This window comes from Ascaphus truei, chromosome 20, assembly GCF_040206685.1.
Source record: "Ascaphus truei isolate aAscTru1 chromosome 20, aAscTru1.hap1, whole genome shotgun sequence".
NCBI lineage: Eukaryota > Metazoa > Chordata > Amphibia > Anura > Ascaphidae > Ascaphus > Ascaphus truei.
This window is the reverse complement of record NC_134502.1, coordinates 24384344-24403969: the sequence shown is the minus strand read 5'-3', so window position 1 is coordinate 24403969 and position 19626 is coordinate 24384344. Positions and strand designations below refer to the sequence as shown.

General features: G+C 49.1%; 1 protein-coding gene across 4 annotated transcripts in view; it reads left to right on the top strand.

The window, feature by feature from the left end:
* LOC142470767 (potassium channel subfamily T member 2-like) overlaps positions 1–18584 on the top strand; it is a 54914-nt gene extending 36330 nt beyond the window's left edge. The window contains exons 5-9 of one of the 4 annotated variants that reach the window (XM_075577470.1): positions 6348–6431; positions 7703–7831; positions 12150–12456; positions 13366–13450; positions 14390–14635. In XM_075577470.1, coding sequence (XP_075433585.1) covers positions 6348–6431; positions 7703–7831; positions 12150–12456; positions 13366–13450; positions 14390–14501 — 717 coding nt within the window. In that variant the 3' untranslated portion in view covers positions 14502–14635. Of the gene's footprint in view, positions 1–6347; positions 6432–7702; positions 7832–12149; positions 12457–13365; positions 13451–14389 lie in introns of all 4 variants that reach the window. The other 3 variants (XM_075577472.1, XM_075577469.1, XM_075577471.1) reach the window with 3 other exon arrangements.
* Positions 18585–19626: the final 1042 nt, after the last annotated feature.

Here is a 19626-nt window from a genome sequence, read left to right as displayed (position 1 = left end):
CCTCTCCCTCTAACTCCATATAACCGCTCCCTCTAACTCCATATAACCGCTCCCTCTAACTCCATATAACCGCTCCCTCTAACTCCATATAACCCCTCCCTCTAACTCCATATAACCCCTCCCTCTAACTCCATATAACCGCTCCCTCTAACTCCATATAACCGCTCCCTCTAACTCCATATAACCCCTCCCTCTAACTCCATATAACCCCTCCCTCTAACTCCATATAACCGTTCCCTCTAACTCCATATAACCGCTCCCTCTAACTCCATATAACCGCTTTCTCTAACCCCATATAACCGCTCCCTCTAACTCCATATAACCCCTCCCTCTAACTCCATATAACCCCTCCCTCTAACTCCATATAACCCCTCCCTCTAACCCCATATAACCGCTCCCTCTAACTCCATATAACCCCTCCATTTAACTCCATATAACCCCTCCCTCTAACTCCATATAACCCCTCCCTCTAACTCCATATAACCCCTCCCTCTAACTCCATATAACCGTTCCCTCTAACTCCATATAACCGCTCCCTCTAACTCCATATAACCCCTCCCTCTAACTCCATATAACCGCTCCCTCTAACTCCATATAACCGCTCCATCTAACTCCATATAACCCCTCCCTCTAACTCCATATAACCGCTCCCTCTAACTCCATATAACCGCTCCCTCTAACTCCATATAACCTCTCCCTCTAACTCCATATAACCGCTCCCTCTAACTCCATATAACCGCTCCCTCTAACTCCATATAACCCCTCCCTCTAACTCCATATAACCGCTCCCTCTAACTCCATATAACCGCTCCCTCTAACTCCATATAACCGCTCCCTCTAACTCCGTATAACCGCTCCCTCTAACTCCATATAACCGCTCCCTATAACTCCATATAACCGCTCCCTCTAACCCCATATAACCTCTCCCTCTAACTCCATATAACCGCTCCCTCTAACTCCATATAACCGCTCCCTCTAACTCCATATAACCGCTCCCTCTAACTCCATATAACCTCTCCCTCTAACTCCATATAACCGCTCCCTCTAACTCCATATAACCGCTCCCTCTAACTCCATATAACCCCTCCCTCTAACTCCATATAACCCCTCCCTCTAACTCCATATAACCCCTCCCTCTAACTCCATATAACCGCTCCCTCTAACTCCATATAACCGCTCCCTCTAACTCCATATAACCGCTCCCTCTAACTCCATATAACCGCTCCCTCTAACTCCATATAACCGCTCCCTATAACTCCATATAACCGCTCCCTCTAACTCCATATAACCGCTCCCTCTAACTCCATATAACCGCTCCCTCTAACTCCATATAACCGCTCCCTATAACTCCATATAACCGCTCCCTCTAACTCCATATAACCGCTCCCTCTAACTCCATATAACCGCTCCCTCTAACTCCATATAACCGCTCCCTCTAACTCCATATAACCGCTCCCTCTAACTCCATATAACCGCTCCCTCTAACTCCATATAACCCCTCCCTCTAATTCCATATAACCGCTCCCTCTAACTCCATATAACCCCTCCCTCTAACTCCATGTAATCGCTCCCTCTAACTCCGGGTAACCCCTCCCTATAACTCCATATAACCGCTCCCTATAACTCCATATAACCGCTCCCTATAACTCCATGTAATCGCTCCCTCTAACTCCATATAACCCCTCCCTCTAACTCCATATAACCGCTCCCTCTAACTCCATATAACCGCTCCCTCTAACTCCATATAACCGCTCCCTCTAACTCCATATAACCGCTCCATCTAACTCCATATAACCGCTCCCTCTAACTCCATATAACCGCTCCCTCTAACTCCATATAACCACACCCTCTAACTCCATATAACCGCTCCCTCTAACTCCATATAACCGCTCCCTCTAACTCCATATAACCTCTCCTTCTAACTCCATATAACCGCTCCCTCTAACTCCATATAACCGCTCCCTCTAACTCCATATAACCCCTCCCTCTAACTCCATATAACCCCTCCCTCTAACTCCATATAACCGCTCCCTCTAACCCCATATAACCGCTCCCTCTAACTCCATATAACCGCTCCCTCTAACCCCATATAACCGCTCCCTCTAACTCCGTATAACCGCTCCCTCTAACTCCATATAACCGCTCCCTCTAACTCCATATAACCCCTCCCTCTAACTCCATATAACCCCTCCCTCTAACTCCATATAACCGCTCCCTCTAACTCCATATAACCTCTCCCTCTAACTCCATATAACTGCTCCCTCTAACTCCATATAACCTCGCCCTCTAACTCCATATAACCGCTCCCTCTAACTCCATATAACCGCTCCGTCTAACTCCATATAACCGCTCCCTATAACTCCATATAACCGCTCCCTCTAACTCCATATAACCGCTCCCTCTAACTCCATATAACCGCTCCCTCTAACTCCGTATAACCCCTCCCTCTAACTCCATATAACCGCTCCCTCTAACTCCATTTAACCGCTCCCTCTAACTCCATATAACCGCTCCCTCTAACTCCATATAACCGCTCCCTCTAACTCCATATAACCCCTCCCTCTAACTCCATATAACCCCTCCCTCTAACGCCATATAACCACTCCCTCTAACCCCATATAACCGCTCCCTCTAACTCCATATAACCGCACCCTCTAACTCCATATAACCGCTCCCTCTAACTCCATATAACCGCTCCCTCTAACTCCATATAACCGCTCCCTCTAACTCCATATAACCGCTGCCTCTAACTCCATATAACCGCTCCCTCTAGCTCCATATAACCGCTCCCTCTAACTCCATATAACCGCTCCCTCTAACTCCATATAACCGCTCCCTCTAACTCCATTTAACCGCTCCCTCTAACTCCATATAACCTCGCCCTCTAACTCCATATAACCGCTCCCTCTAACTCCATATAACCCCTCCCTCTAACTCCATATAACCCCTCCCTCTAACTACATATGACCTCTCCCTCTAACTCCATATAACCGCTCCCTCTAACTCCATATAACCGCTCCCTCTAACTACATATGACCTCTCCCTCTAACTCCATATAACCCCTCCCTCTAACTCCATATAACCGCTCCCTCTAACTCCATATAACCGCTCCCTCTAACTACATATGACCTCTCCCTCTAACTCCATATAACCCCTCCCTCTAACTCCATATAACCCCTCCCTCTAACTCCATATAACCCCTCCCTCTAACTCCATATAACCGCTCCCTCTAACTCCATATAACCTCTCCCTCTAACTCCATATAACCGCTCCCTCTAACTCCATATAACCGCTCCCTCTAACTCCATATAACCGCTCCCTCTAACTCCATATAACCCCTCCCTCTAACTCCATATAACCCCTCCCTCTAACTCCATATAACCGCTCCCTCTAACTCCATATAACCGCTCCCTCTAACTCCATATAACCCCTCCCTCTAACTCCATATAACCCCTCCCTCTAACTCCATATAACCGTTCCCTCTAACTCCATATAACCGCTCCCTCTAACTCCATATAACCGCTCCCTCTAACCCCATATAACCGCTCCCTCTAACTCCATATAACCCCTCCCTCTAACTCCATATAACCCCTCCCTCTAACTCCATATAACCCCTCCCTCTAACCCCATATAACCGCTCCCTCTAACTCCATATAACCCCTCCCTTTAACTCCATATAACCCCTCCCTCTAACTCCATATAACCCCTCCCTCTAACTCCATATAACCCCTCCCTCTAACTCCATATAACCGTTCCCTCTAACTCCATATAACCGCTCCCTCTAACTCCATATAACCCCTCCCTCTAACTCCATATAACCGCTCCCTCTAACTCCATATAACCGCTCCATCTAACTCCATATAACCCCTCCCTCTAACTCCATATAACCGCTCCCTCTAACTCCATATAACCGCTCCCTCTAACTCCATATAACCTCTCCCTCTAACTCCATATAACCGCTCCCTCTAACTCCATATAACCGCTCCCTCTAACTCCATATAACCCCTCCCTCTAACTCCATATAACCGCTCCCTCTAACTCCATATAACCGCTCCCTCTAACTCCATATAACCGCTCCCTCTAACTCCGTATAACCGCTCCCTCTAACTCCATATAACCGCTCCCTATAACTCCATATAACCGCTCCCTCTAACCCCATATAACCTCTCCCTCTAACTCCATATAACCGCTCCCTCTAACTCCATATAACCGCTCCCTCTAACTCCATATAACCGCTCCCTCTAACTCCATATAACCTCTCCCTCTAACTCCATATAACCGCTCCCTCTAACTCCATATAACCGCTCCCTCTAACTCCATATAACCCCTCCCTCTAACTCCATATAACCCCTCCCTCTAACTCCATATAACCCCTCCCTCTAACTCCATATAACCGCTCCCTCTAACTCCATATAACCGCTCCCTCTAACTCCATATAACCGCTCCCTCTAACTCCATATAACCGCTCCCTCTAACTCCATATAACCGCTCCCTATAACTCCATATAACCGCTCCCTCTAACTCCATATAACCGCTCCCTCTAACTCCATATAACCGCTCCCTCTAACTCCATATAACCGCTCCCTATAACTCCATATAACCGCTCCCTCTAACTCCATATAACCGCTCCCTCTAACTCCATATAACCGCTCCCTCTAACTCCATATAACCGCTCCCTCTAACTCCATATAACCGCTCCCTCTAACTCCATATAACCGCTCCCTCTAACTCCATATAACCGCTCCCTCTAACTCCATATAACCCCTCCCTATAACTCCATATAACCGCTCCCTCTAACTCCATATAACCGCTCCCTCTAACTCCATATAACCCCTCCCTATAACTCCTCCTTTTACCCCATTTACCCCTCCCTATAACTCCTCCTATTGCCCCATATAACCTCTCCCAATGACTCCACCTATTACCCCATATACCCCCTCCCTATAACTCCTCCTATTGCCGCATATACCCCTCCCTATAACTCCTCCTATTGCCCCATATAACCTCTCCCTATAACTCCTCCTATTGCCCCATATAACCCCCCCCTATAACTCCTCCTATTATTCCATATAACCCCTCCCTATATCTCCTCCTATTGCCCCATATAACCTCTCCCTATAACTCCTCCTATTGCCCCATATAACCCCTCCCTATAACTCCTCCTATTATTCCATATAACCCCTCCCTATAACTCCTCCTATTGCCGCATATACCCTCTCCCTATAACTCCTATTGTTCCATATACCCCCTCCCTATAACTCCTCCTATTGCCCCATATAACCCCTCCCTATAACTCCTCCTATTGCCCCATATCACTGCTCCCTATAACTCCTCCTATTGCCCCATATAACCCCTCCCTATAACTCCTCCTATTACCGCATATACCCCCTCCCTATAACTCCTCCTATTGCCCCATATAACCCCTCCCTATAACTCCTCCTATTACCACATATAACCCCTCCCTATAACTCCTCCTATTGCCCCATATCACTGCTCCCTATAACTCCTTCTATTGCCCCATATAACCCCTCCCTATAACTCCTCCTATTACCGCATATAACCCCTCCCTATAACTCCTCCTATTACCCCATATAACCGCTCCCTATATCTCCTCTTATTACCCCATATTACCGCTCCCTATAACTCCTCCTATTACTCCGTATAACCCCTCCCTATAACTCCTCCTATTACCCCATATAACCCCTCCCTATAACTCCTCCTATTACCGCATATAACCCCTCCCTATAACTCCTCCTATTACCCCATATAACCGCTCCCTATATCTCCTCTTATTACCCCATATTACCGCTCCCTATTACTCCTCCTATTACTCCGTATAACCCCTCCCTATAACTCCTCCTATTGCCCCATATAACCCCTCCCTATAACTCCTCCTATTACCGCATATAACCGCTCCCTATATCTCCTCTTATTACCCCATATTACCGCTCCCTATAACTCCTCCTATTACTCCGTATAACCCCTCCCTATAACTCCTCCTATTGCCCCATATAACCCCTCCCTATAACTCCTCCTATTGCCCCATATAACCCCTCCCTATAACTCCTCCTATTACCCCATATAACCCCTCCCTATATCTCCTCTTATTACCCCATATTACCGCTCCCTATAACTCCTCCTATTACTCCGTATAACCCCTCCCTATAACTCCTCCTATTGCCCCATATAACCCCTCCCTATAACTCCTCCTATTGCCCCATATAACCCCTCCCTATAACTCCTCCTATTACCCCATATAACCCCTCCCTATATCTCCTCTTATTACCCCATATTACCGCTCCCTATAACTCCTCCTATTGCTCCCTCTTCTCCCCTTTATGACACAGTCCTTTGTTAAGGATTACATGATCTCAATCACTCGCCTCTTACTGGGTCTGGATTCAATGCCTGGTTCTGGATTCCTCTGTGCAGTAAGTCCTCCCCCTCTCCCACTTTTCTCCTCTCTCGTCTGTCACCCAGAACCACATCATGTCTGGCGTTCCCCACCCCCCCACCCCACCCCTCCTTTGCTACGGGACTCTTTATTCACACTCGAACACTGACTTAGAACACAATTTCTCTCGAGACCATTCTTTCATGCTTCATAACATATGTATATCACACGGTCCTGTACTCTAGAATGTATCTAGATCCTGTTTGTGTAATTTAGAATGCATCTAAAACCTCATTATGAGCTCTATGTCGCCAGACTATTCCTGATAATCCTGAGATTTAAGCTCTCTCTCTACACCAGTTCATATCTAGAATGTTGCTCTGTGCTCGGCCGTTGTTCTCTACATGAACACTAGGACGTCTCTAGAACATTGTTCTGTAGTTCATGAGATATTTGGGACGTTGTTCCAGACACCTTCTTTAGTATCCGCACAGACCTGCAGTAGGAGTATGTTCATAACCTGTACACTGGGAGGGTCATCACAGGCTTAATGTCCATCTGTGTGTGTCACTGTGTCACCCTGCGGGGGAGGGACAGACTCCGTGTCCCATAGCTCCCTCCTGTCTGTGTCACTGTGTCACTCTGCGGGGGGAGGGACAGACTCCATGTCTCATAGCTCCCTCCTGTCTGTGTCACCCTGCGGGGGAGGGACAGACTCTGTGTCCCATAGCTCCCTCCTGTCTGTGTCACTGTGTCACCCTGCGGTGGGAGGGACAGACTCCATGTCCCATAGCTCCCTCCTGTCTGTGTCACTGTGTCACCCTGCGGGGGGAGGGACAGACTCCATGTCCCATAGCTCCCTCCTGTCTGTGTCACTGTGTCACCCTGCGGGGGGAGGGACAGACTCCATGTCCCATAGCTCCCTCCTGTCTGTGTCACTGTGTCCCCCTGCGGGGGGAGGGACAGACTCCATGTCCCATAGCTCCCTCCTGCCTGTGTCACTGTGTCACCCTGCAGGGGGAGGGACAGACTCCATGTCCCATAGCTCCCTCCTGCCTGTGTCAATGTGTCACCCGGTGGGGGGAGGGACAGACTCCATGTCCCATAGCTCCCTCCTGTCTGTGTCACTGTGTCACCCTGCGGTGGGAGGGACAGGCTCCATGTCCCATAGCTCCCTCCTGCCTGTGTCACTGTGTCACCCTGCGGGGGGAGGGACAGACTCCATGGCTGACATGTATACACAGCACAGGTATAGCACGGGCAGTGCCAGCCTCTGCCTGTATGTGACATGTTGTGTCCCTGTCACAGCTGCGGGTAACAGACGAGGACCTGTGGATTCGGTCTTATGGTAGGCTTTACCAGAAGCTCTGCTCCACCACGGGAGACATACCCATCGGTATATACCGCACAGAAACCCACATGTTCCCAGCCTCCGAGGTATCTTCTGAGCTCTCCCTACACTCTTCTCTCATGCTGTGCATCTTTTTGTCCTCTCTCTCTCTCCTTGGTCTCTCTCTCTCTCTCTCTCTCCTTGGTCTATCTCTCTCTCTCTCCTTGGTCTATCTCTCTCTCTCCTTGGTCTATCTCTTTCTCTCCTTGGTCTATCTCTCTCCTTGGTCTATCTCTTTCTCTCCTTGGTCTATCTCTCTCTCTCTCCTTGGTCTCTCTCTCTCCTTGGTCTATCCCTCTCTCTCTCTCTATCTCTCTCTCCTTGGTCTATCTCTCTCTCCTTGGTCTATCTCTCTCTCTCTCCTTGGTCTATCTCTCTCTCTCTCTCCCCTTGGTCTATCTCTTCTTTATTTCCACAAAAAGTTTTATTGAGTTATATTGGGTGGGGGACGGGTACAGAAAGGGAAGAATGGTTGGGGAGGAGAAACACCAACAGCTTAGTATACAATTCCGGTAGACACTCACAGGTAAAACATAAGACATAAATAGATACAAAGAGAGACAATTTTGAAAAAACGGGTACAAAATTGTTATGAACAAACATCCCCAGCTGGTAACTAAGCATGAGTCCCTAGCCATCCCATGGATGTTAAAGATTATATAACAATATATGAATATGGGTCCTCAACTTCGCCCCTGTATCCAAGGATCCCCGGTTTTGTAGAAGGTCCTGCCTGGAAAAAATCAGTCAACTTCTCCATCCCCATCACCTCGTCATCCCTGAGCTCCACCATTCTCAGGGATGGAACCAGGTAGTTTTTCCAGCGTGGCCGCAGTAGAACACCTTGCGGCAGTGAGAATATGGGATGCTGGCCGTCTTTTTGGCAGCATTGTGGTTTTCTATTGGGTTGGCCAAAACGATGAGCATAGGGTCTAGAGGAATCGAGATCCCTACTACTTCCTCGATTTTTAGATTCTGAATCCTTGGCCAAAATCTTTGTATCTTGGGACAAGTCCACCAGATGTGGACAAGATCACCTATTTGACCGCATTTCCTCCAGCAGAGGTTTGAGGAACCAACCCAGGAAGATCCTTCTTAGGTGTCATATACCAACGATACATTATTTGATATATTTTTTTCCGTTATTACGCACATTTGAGGTTTTTGAGGCCGCTTCCCAGATATCCTCCCAATCCTCCCTGGGGACTTCCCTTTGAAGATCAGTTTCCCACCTTGTCGTATAGGAATGATCATGCCGGGAGCCCCCCATCTACTCATTCATTATATATGATCGTGATCAGGCCTTTCTGGGATCCCCTATCTCCACATTGTTCTTTCAAAACCGGACAACTCATCGAATACCGAAGAAGACTACATCTGGGAAGTAAAATGTCTCATCTGCATACATCTGTATGCCTTCCTCTCCAGTTGGTCAAATTTCGACCTTAATGCCTCAAAGGTTAAATAAATACCCCTGATGGTTAGATCCCCTAGATCCATAATGTCTTTGTTTTTCCATGTTGAAGGGAAGATAATAGTGCACATAAGCCCGTATGCAGCTGTGCCCCGGGGGAGTTACATCTCTGCCATACTAGGCGGTTGTACCCTGTTGCTCTGTGAGGATCGGTTTATTCTAGGTGTACAAGCCACATCACTTTTGGACATCCGTCATAGTGTTGGGCTACGGTCCCAGCGAGCACGCGCCAGGCGGCACTCGTGCCCTTCACCCGAGCGATCTGTGAACTTCATATCGCTCGCGAGGTGGGGGCGGGGGGCGCGGTCATGACGTCACGCGGCTGGTTCACCCTCATTGGCTAAACCTCCTCCATGACAGATTTCTTGTCTTGTCAAAATGTGGTCGCGCTTTGAGCAGGCGCGAGAGGACTGTGGCCCGGCCCCGTAGAAGGCCGTCTCTTGTTCGCGCCGCACGCGGTCGCGATCACTCAAGACGAGGCCTTATCCATATATTTGGCAGTAGCCCATATGCCTGGCAGTGCTCCAGTTTAGTACTATCTCATTGCTCATCCATACAGTAGATGCATGTCAATACCCTTGGGTGAGTGTAGTAACGTACCTCTCTGAACCTACTCTGTTAGTGTATATGTTCGCCGATGTCCATGTTTATATGATTGGCTACGTTTCGCCCTACCAATCATTTTCCCATTTTTAATTTTGCTATTGCGTTCATTAAAGTAATTTTGTCTTATACTAATGACCCACACCTCACTTCACCATTGTACCGCGTGCATCTCGACAGAGAATCTCCTTTTCTTCGTTCTTCTGCTGAAGTGGCGGTCCAAGAAAAATAATATAAAAGATATCAATCAAATGTGGATATTACATTTAAGGCATAACTATTACCCCACAAAATGTATAAATAACACCGCGAAACATCAAATGCACACATGTAAACAACTGCAATCAGCTGTTCCTCCCAGCCGGCATTGTGCTGCTCTCAGGCGTGTGCTGCTCTCTAGGCGTGTGCTGCTCTCAGGCGTGTGCTGCTCTCTAGGCGTGTGCTGCTCTCAGGCGTGTGCTTCTCTCCGCGGGAGGTTTTCCGCTCCTCCTTTAGTACATGTTAGGAAAAAAAAAAAAAAAGAGAGAGCGCAGAAAACACCCCCTAGAGAAGTATAGTTTTAATAAAAAATACATTAAAAAACACACATGGTTTTGCACGCGCATGTTGTCCATAAATAAAAGCCTTCACGCTTTTAAGGGGAAGCGTGGCGCCCACTCGGAGGGTTCTGCGTAGACCGGATCCTTGCGTCTGTCTGCTGCCGTGTTCCCCGACCGGTACAGCCGGTGCAGGTCCAGCCGTGACGTCGCGCCCCCCCCCCCCCTGCTGTGCCATCGATCTCCGCAGCAATTGTTTGATAACCGGAGAGGCGCCGGGACTTCACCTCCAGAATATGGGCTCCCAGCCAAACCTTCGGGAAACGCTGCCAACCCTGCGCGTTCCGTGACATCAATCACTTCATCTCCTGAACGCGCAGAGTTGGCAGTGTGTGTCCTGAACTTTGGCTGGGAGCCCGTATTCTGGGAGGAGAAGACCTGGTCCCTCCAGGTTATTAAAAAACTTGCTGCGGGAGATTGATCGCGCAGCAACTGTACGTCGCTTCTATTTCTGCGGGCTCCCGGTATTCCTTTCCTTTTGTTTGATAGTGGTGGCGTCCTATTATAATATCACGCTGTCTGTTAGGATCTGCCATTCTTGGGCCCAAGGCCCAGTGGTTTCTGTCCATCATGGGCGCTCCAGCCATCTAAGGTTGGATCCAGCTCTATGACTAGTTTTGGTGAGTACCCCTGGATCGCCTCCGAGGAGGTCCTCACCGGGACGTGTCCGGTGCGGAGATTTTGTCTACGTTGCCCTATTTTTTTCAAATCCTCCAAGCTATCCTTCAGGGAGCTTACTTCCTCCGTTAGCCTCAGGACCACGTCGTCTGTATCCGCTTGTAGTTGTCGGGATCCGTCGATTTTTCAAGGGCCATAGTTCTCGATCCCAGCGAGGCTACAGTATATCCCATCTTAATCCGGAAACGGCTTTCTGTATAGCAGCGTTGAATGAGCTTTGTATATCGTTAGACAGCCTGTCTAGATCATTTAGAGAGTGATCTGTCTCGATTTTCTGTCCAGCTCCGTGTCAGAAGAGTCCGGAACGTTGCTGGTCAGAATGCCCTCGTCATCGTCACACTCCTGAGCCAGGCGCGTCCGACTGTTTGAAAAAGAGAGCTAGGTCTAGATCTGGTTGTGTCCTCGGTCTGAGGGGTATCTTTTCTTTATTCCCAGGGTCTTATGCAGCTGGCTTTTGTGAACCCCCCCTCCCCCCCACTTTTTTTCATTATATCGAGGTGTTAATTATAACAAGTAGTGGTGTGGTCCGCGGAGCTGTTTCGCCACACGTCCATTACCCACAATGGTTCGCCGGCGTCCCCTCTCTTCTTTATTTCTATTGTTTCTTTTCGTCGACAACTCGTTCTCTCTCCTGCTTGCTGTCTCTCCTCAACCCCCTTCCTCTTACCCTCCCTCGATCTTTCTCTCTTCTCTCTAAAGTATCGCAGCTCTTTTCCCTTCTCTTACTCTCACTCATTCTCTCTCTCGCTAAAGTATGACTGTTCTTTCTCTCTTTCCTCTTCTTTTTTTCTCTCTCTATTCTGCTCTCTCTTTCTAGAGTATCACAGCCCTCTCTCTTTTTTATCTCTTTGACACCCCTCTCTCTTCCTTACTCAGTCTTTCACAACTCTCTCTTTCTCCTTTTTACCTCTTTTGCGCTCTCTATTACACCCATCGCTCTCTCCCACCTCTATGTCCCTCTTCCCCCTCTACCCACTCTCTCACTTTCTCACTCTCTCTCTCCCCCTTCTCCAGTCCCAGGTTTCCATCAGTGTGGAAGATTACGAGGACACAAGGGAGACCCGGGGAGGAGAACCTGCCCACAGCCGCCCCCACCGCAACTCCACGTCCAGCGACCAATCGGACCACCCTCTGCTACGAAGGAAGAGCATGCAGTGGGCCAGGCGGCTGAGCCGTAAGGGGGTGAGGCAGCCTGGGAAATCAGCCTCTGAGAGGATCAGCCAGCAGAGGATGAGTCTGTACAGACGGTCAGAACGGCAAGAGCTCAACTCGTTGGTGAAGACCAGGATGAAGCATCTGGGGCTCTCCTCTGCGGAGTATAGTATGAGATAGTCTTTCCCTCCTACCGCAGGGTGACACAGACAGAAGGGAGCTATGGGACATGGAGTCTGTCCCTCCCCCGCAGGGTGACACAGTGACACAGACAGGAGGGAACTATGGGACATGGAGTCTGTCCCTCCCACCGCAGGGTGACACAGACAGGAGGGAGCTATGGGACATGGAGTCTGTCCCTCCCATCGCAGGGTGACACAGTGACACAGACAGGAGGGAGCTATGCGAAATTGAGTCTGTCCCTCCCACTGCAGGGTGACACAATAAGGGAGCTATATGACATGCAGTCAGTATCTCCCACCACAGGGTGACAGTGACACAGATAGAAGGGAGCTATGGGACATGGAGTCTGTCCCTCCCCCCGCAGGGTGACACAGTGACAGACAGGAGGGAGCTATGGGACATGGAGTTTGTCCCTCCTCCTGCAGTTTGACACAGACAGGAGGGAGCTATGGGACATGGAGTCTGTCCCTACCACCGAAGGGTGACACAGTAACACAGACAGGAGGGAGCTATGGGACATGGAGTCTGTCCCTCCCACCGCAGGGTGACACAATGACACAGACAGGAGGGAGCTATGGGACATGGAGTTTGTCCCTCCAACCGCATAGTGACACAGTGACACAGACAGGAGGGAGCTATGGGATATGGAGTTTGTCCCTCCCCCCGCAGGGTGACACAGTGACACAGACAGGAGGGAGCTATGGGAAATTTAGTCTGTCCCTCCCACTGCAGGGTGACACAGTGACGCAGACAGGAGGGAGCTATGGGACATGGCGTCTGTCCCTCCCACCGCAGGGTGACACAGACAGAAGGAAGCTATGGAGTCTGTCAGTATTAGTCATATATTTATCACGATAAATAAGAATACAATCTGACCTGTGTCTCTCTCTCACAGTGGACGTTATGGATACAGATAATACACTGTCCTATATCCTTATAAACCCTTCTCCAGACACCAAACTGGAGCTTAATGATGTGGTGTGAGTCTCTCGCTCTTTCTCCTGACAGTCACTTTGTGTCTCCTCTTGATATGTCTTTGTCTCATTTTGAGGTCTCTTCTCCTGATGACTACTCTTCTAGATGTCTCACTGTCTCCCCTTGGTGACTCATCTTCCAGATGTCTCATGGTTTCCTCTTGATGGCTCCTCTTCTAGTTGTCTCATTGTCTCGCGTTGATGTCTCTCCCTCTTCTGATGTCTATCTTCCTCTTGATTTCTCATTGTCTACTCCTGACGTCTTCTTCTAGATGTCTCATTGTCTTCCCTTGTTGTCTTCTTCTAGATGTCTCTTCGTCATTAACTCTTCTTGATATCTCGTATTCTATTGATGTAGTTCCTCCTTCTCATGGCTCATGATCTTCCTCTTGATGTCTCGTTGTCTTTTTCTTCAGTCTCTTCGTCTTGATGCTCAATTGTCTTGTTCTTGATGTCTCTGTCTCTTCTGTCTCATGTCTTCTGCATGATGACTCTGAAAGAATGGTGAGGGCTATATGGGAGAAGAGGGAAAGGGGGATGTGTGAGAAAAAAGGAGGGAGGTGGGAAAATTAGAAAGGAAGGAGGTGGGAATATGTGCAAGATGAGTGAGAGAGGGTTTGTGAGAGAAATGTGGGAGTGGGGAATTTGAGAGATGGGAGGGTGAGGGGGTGTGAGAGAAAGGAGGGAGGGGGTGTGATAGAGAAAGGAGGGAGGGGGTGTGATAGAGAAAGGAGGGAGAGTGTGATGTGTGAGCGAGAGAGATATGAGCGAAAGGAGGGAGAGGGGATGTGTTAGACAGGATGGAGGGGGTTTTCAGAGAGAAAGGAAGGGGTGAATGAGAAAGGAGGTAGAGTGGTATGTGAGAGAGAAAAGAGGGATATGGGGAGAGAAGAGAACAAGGGTGGATATCACCCTCTCATTGACCGCAGCCTGTCTCTCCCACAGTTACCTTATCCGTCCGGACCCCCTCACCCTCGTCTCCTCCAGTACCCGCAAAGCCAGTGTCACGCGCTCTGATGGCCACAGCTGTGAGACCAAGGACAGCACACACCTGTAACCCCCGTCACCCAACGGTGGCGCAGAAGGTGCATCGTCTCCCACTGGCCGAGACGCGAATGCCCATCATGGTTCCATTTCCATCTCTCGATTGCACGCGAGGCTTTATCAACCTTGGCCATTAATCAGTGGGGTGGTTTTCCATTGCTCCCATCCCACTCGTTGGCTCCCCCAATGTGCACGCAGTTCGGGATGTTTCTTGGTCTTAGAGGCCCCCCCATTGAGGCCCAGTTGATTATTATAGAAACGCAAGGAGATGGAGGCGAAAAGGTTAATGGGCTTGGTGAGGTTATTCCATCTGTTTACCGGATGGCTGAGCTGTGATGTTCCAGGCTCTGTCTACAGTATATCACTGTGTATTGCTGTGTCCAGCCCTAGAGGTGCCAGGTAGTTTATTCCTGTGTCCAGCCCTAGAATAGCAGGGCTCTGTATTCTTGTGTGCAGACCTAGACGTACTGGGCTATGTGTCCCTGTGTCCAGCCCTAGAGGTGCTGGGCTGTCTGTCCCTGTGTCCAGCCCTAGAGGTGCCGGGCTGTGTGTCCCTGTGTCCAGCCCTAGAGGTTCCGGGCTGTCTGTCCCTGTGTCCAGCCCTAGAGGTGCCGGGCTGTGTGTCTCTGTGTCAAGCCCTAGAGGTGCTGGGCTGTGTGTCCCTGTGTCCAGTCCTAGAGCTGCCTGGTTGTCATTTCCTGTATCCAGCCCTAGAATAGCAGGTCTCTGTATCCCTGTGTCCAGTCCTAGAGGTGCCAGGCTCTGTATCCCTGTATCCAGCTCTAGAGGTGTCAGGCTCTGTATCCCTGTTTCCAGCCCTAGAATAGCAGGTCTCTATCCATGTGTCCAGCCCTAGAGGTGCCAGGCTCTGTATTCCTGTGTCCAGCCCTAGAGGTGCCAGGCTCTGTATCCCTGTGTCCAGCCCTAGAGGTGTAAGTCTCTGTATCCCTGTGTCCAGCCCTAGAAGTGCCAGGCTCTGTATCCCTGTATCCAGCCCTAGAGGTGCCAGGCTCTGTATCCCTCTGTCCAGCCCTAGAGGTGCCAGGCTCTGTATCCCTCTGTCCAGCCCTAGTGGTGCTGGCCAATGTGTCCCTGTTCCTAGCCCTGGGGATCCCAGGCTCTGTTTCCCTGTACCTAGCGGTGCCGGGTTCTGTATCCAGCCCTAGAGGTGCAGGCTCTGTATCCCAATGCCCAGCCCTAGAGGTGCCCGGCTCCGTACCCCAATGCCCAGCCCTAGAGGTGCCAGGCCCTGTGCCCCTAAGCTGTGAAGCCCTAGAGGTGACCGTGGAATGTAGTTGATAAGACTGTGTGTGAGCCCAGCGGGGGATGACTGCCACCCAGCATGTCATCCCTGCCAAACACTGTGACAAAGGACTATCAAATAAAGAGAAACCTATACAGAGATATATACAGTATATATATATATATATATATATAAGGAGATGCATGACTGCAATGTATTCTTTTACTGCACGCTAAGGCACTCATTTCCTCTTCCTCCCCACCTCTTGCTCTCCCACCTTCTCTTTCTCTCCATTTCTCCCTCTCCCTCATCTTCATATCATACTGTCACTAACTCCATCTAATTTAGCTGACAAATTATATCCCCCTTATGTGTACTTTATGTTCTGTGTAGAATTGATCTCTCTATTTGTATGTGATTGGTGTGTATTGGTGTATATGTATATGTATATACAGCTCAACCCCTTTATTACGCTGTGCTTGGAGTCCAAAGAATCACGTCGCGTTATAAGCGGATCGCGTTAGAAATAATGTACAATTGTATGCATCGTGCAATAAAGTATTTAAGACGCCAATAATCGTGTTGTAAAGTATTCATAAATGCTGAAATTGGGAGCCACGCTCACATCGCGCTATAAGCGGATCCGCGCTGTAACGGATCGCGCTATAACGGGGTTGAGCTGTACTAGCTTTTGTGCCCGACTTCGCCCGGGGAATGTAATATTGAATACATCTCACTGCAGACCGGGGAACTCGGCAGCACGCGCCACCAGCCTCGCCAGCGCCTGGCGCTGACCGCGGGGCTTTGTGTGTGTGTGTGTGTGTCTCTGTGTGTGTATGTGTCTCCATTCTCTCCCTCCCCCCTTTCAAAAATGGCAATTAAAAACCTTTGTGCAAGAAAAATAAAAAACCTCTGTCCGCTCCCCCCTTTCCACTTCTCTCCATTCCCCCTCCCTTCCACCTCTCCGTCCCTCCCCCCCTTCCACCTCTCTCCGTTCCTCCTCCCTTTCACCTCTCTCCACTCAGCCTATTCTGCCTCTCTCTCCCCATTGGTCAGAGCAGGGTCATGTGACCCTGCTCTCCACTCCAAAGTCAAACTCTCTTGTCTCGCCAAGCCCCAAGCTTGGGAGAGCATGCGTGCCCCTGCTGTATGAGCGCGCGCGCACAGCGTGAGCGTGGAGTGGAGGATTACTAGTCACACAGGTAACCGCTCCAGGCGTGGTCAACGCCAGCGGGGACACGGCCTTAGACTGGTCTGCTACTGTGTGCTCATTTGCATGTCATTTCCCAGAATCCCTTGCGGCAGTGGAAGCACTGTATGCTAGCTCAGCGGTGCGCAAACTGGGGGGCGAGACTGCCTGCGGGGGGCGCGCGGTTTACAGAGGCCCTGCGCGCTTCCCGAAGGCGCTTAAATTAAGTGCCGGGGGAGCTGCAGGAGAACTCTCGAAAGCTTGTCCTATGACATAAATTGTTAGTCCAATAAAAAAGGTATCACCTAATACTGAAGAACTCATTTATTCTGCACTATCGCAACTGGACTAACACGGCTATTTTCTGCTTTATATATATATATACAGTGGTTGACAAATCACCAAAAAATCTACTCGCCACCTAGTACCAAACGTGTGCTGCTTGGGCCAATATTTACTCGCCCGGGGGTTAAATCCACTCGCCCGGGGCGAGCAAATGTATAGGTTTGTCGAACACTGTATATATATATATATATATATGTGGCAGCCGGCACTCCACTGGTAAGTTATGTAGGTAGGTGCATGTCCCATAAGCAATAGATAACCATACGATACCGTTCACACGAAATCAAAGGACAGCACTCAGGTAAGTCAGGTAAATAGGTTTTTATGTAAACAAACAAGGCACAGGTAACCAACGTTTCGGTCCCGACATGGGGCCTTTCTCAAGGTGGTGCAGTGAGGGAATGATAATGTGACATAAATACCCCTAAAACCCAGTGGAACTAATGCCTCTAATCACAATCAATTGAACAATGAATTAACGGTGTCAAAAGCCCGCCAAACCTGCGATCCAGCGATCGCTAATGCGCTTTCCCGGCCATTTTGAACCAAATGGTCGGCCATCTTCTCCCGCGGAGTCCTCACGCATGCGCAATGCACATTACTCAATGTGTTTTATGGCCGCGCACACGCGGCATGAATTAGCCATTGTTAGGCCGCGCTTATAGTGACGGCGACGCGACGTCGCCCGAAAACAAATACATTGCCGCCGCCGCGTGCACTTATAGTGATGTCGCCGTCACGAAAAACCTGAAGCCGGCAAAATTTGATATTTCAAGGGCTGTTGCGTCACGTGACGGCCCTTGAACAAATCAAATTGCCGGAATCCCGCGCCGCCGCCGCGCGAAACATAACTTTCGCCGACGGCAACGGGTGACGGCACTATAGGCACAGCCTTAGGCACCCATGACGACGCGGCGGCCATCTTGTATCTGCGCGCATGCACCGACGGCACCGGAACTCCCCCAGGAGGGTGTTGGCATGTATACGATAATGAAGGGCTGCTGAAACATGCAAAAGATGCTGGGCACGGTCTTGGCAATAAAAGTGGGCACACCCAAAAGTGCCAGCAGTGTGATGGGGAAACATGAACACACACACACGTAATGAGGATGTAGCTGGCTCCATAGACAGAAGCAAACAATGTCACATAATGAGCGTGGCAAACCAGCACAGAAAGCAATGTAAGAACACCGTGAGGCATTGGTGGACAACTCCAACACGCCAAAGCACTCACAACTCACCGGGTTACAACAAAAATAACATTTATTAGACTACATAATTAAAATAGCATACTGGGGACAAAACAAAAAAAAGGTTCTCCCACGCGTTTCACGCTGTTATAGCCCCTTCTCAAGGAAAACAAATGACAGACAGGCGCACTAAGGGATATGAACACTTTATTAATAAAACAGGGCAGTGGGCACAAGCATCCACTGAGGGATTAAAACAAATAATCAACAAAGATCATTAAAATTACTGGTTTAACACTAATATAATCGGTGATAGCACCGGGTCTACACACGATCTCGCTAGTACTACAGAAAGGGTCCGGACCAGACTGAGTACTTACCCTGCTAGATGCGTGAAGACCCGCTTCCACCGGCTGCAAAAACTCCACGAGGACTGCCGCCACGTGACCTCTACGCGTTTCGCACGTAGTGCTTCGTCAGGAGGTCACGTGATAGCGCTGTCCCCTTCTCAAGGAGTGAAACGCGTGGGAGAACCTTTTTTTGTTTTATCTCCAGTATGTTATTGTATACAGTATACAGTATTTAGACAAAAAGAGTAGGGGAGCACAGGATCATTACATAGAACAGCAAAAATGCAAACACAATGTGCTTAGATTATAAAGGAACTAAATTAGACAGTAGGTGATCAATCAACAGTGCTAGACGAATAATGATATTTATAATAATACTCACACGTACACACGTAGAAAATGGTTTCTTTACCATTTTCTTTCCCAATCTCTGTCCTTGGCATGACCCTAAAATGGGCCGGCTTGTGACTAGAGAAAATTACAATAATACGCCCCTTCAGGAGGGGTTGGCTTAGATGCTACAGATGCCTAACCAGCATTAGGAATAAAAACTTACAATACATAACCTTTACCCTATATTTCTGCTCACCTCGGGGGTGGTATTTCCTTGGCAAACCAATTATCACGTCCCTAAGTTAGGGTTGCTAATTAAAAAGCAAGGAAAGCGCGAAGCAATGTCTTATCTTTTTAACTCCCAACTCCAATTACAGCTCAACCCCGTTATAGCGCGATCCGTCACAACGCGGATCCGCTTATAGCGCGATGTGAGCGTGGCTCCCAATTTTCGTATTTATGAATACAGGCATACCCCACATTAACGT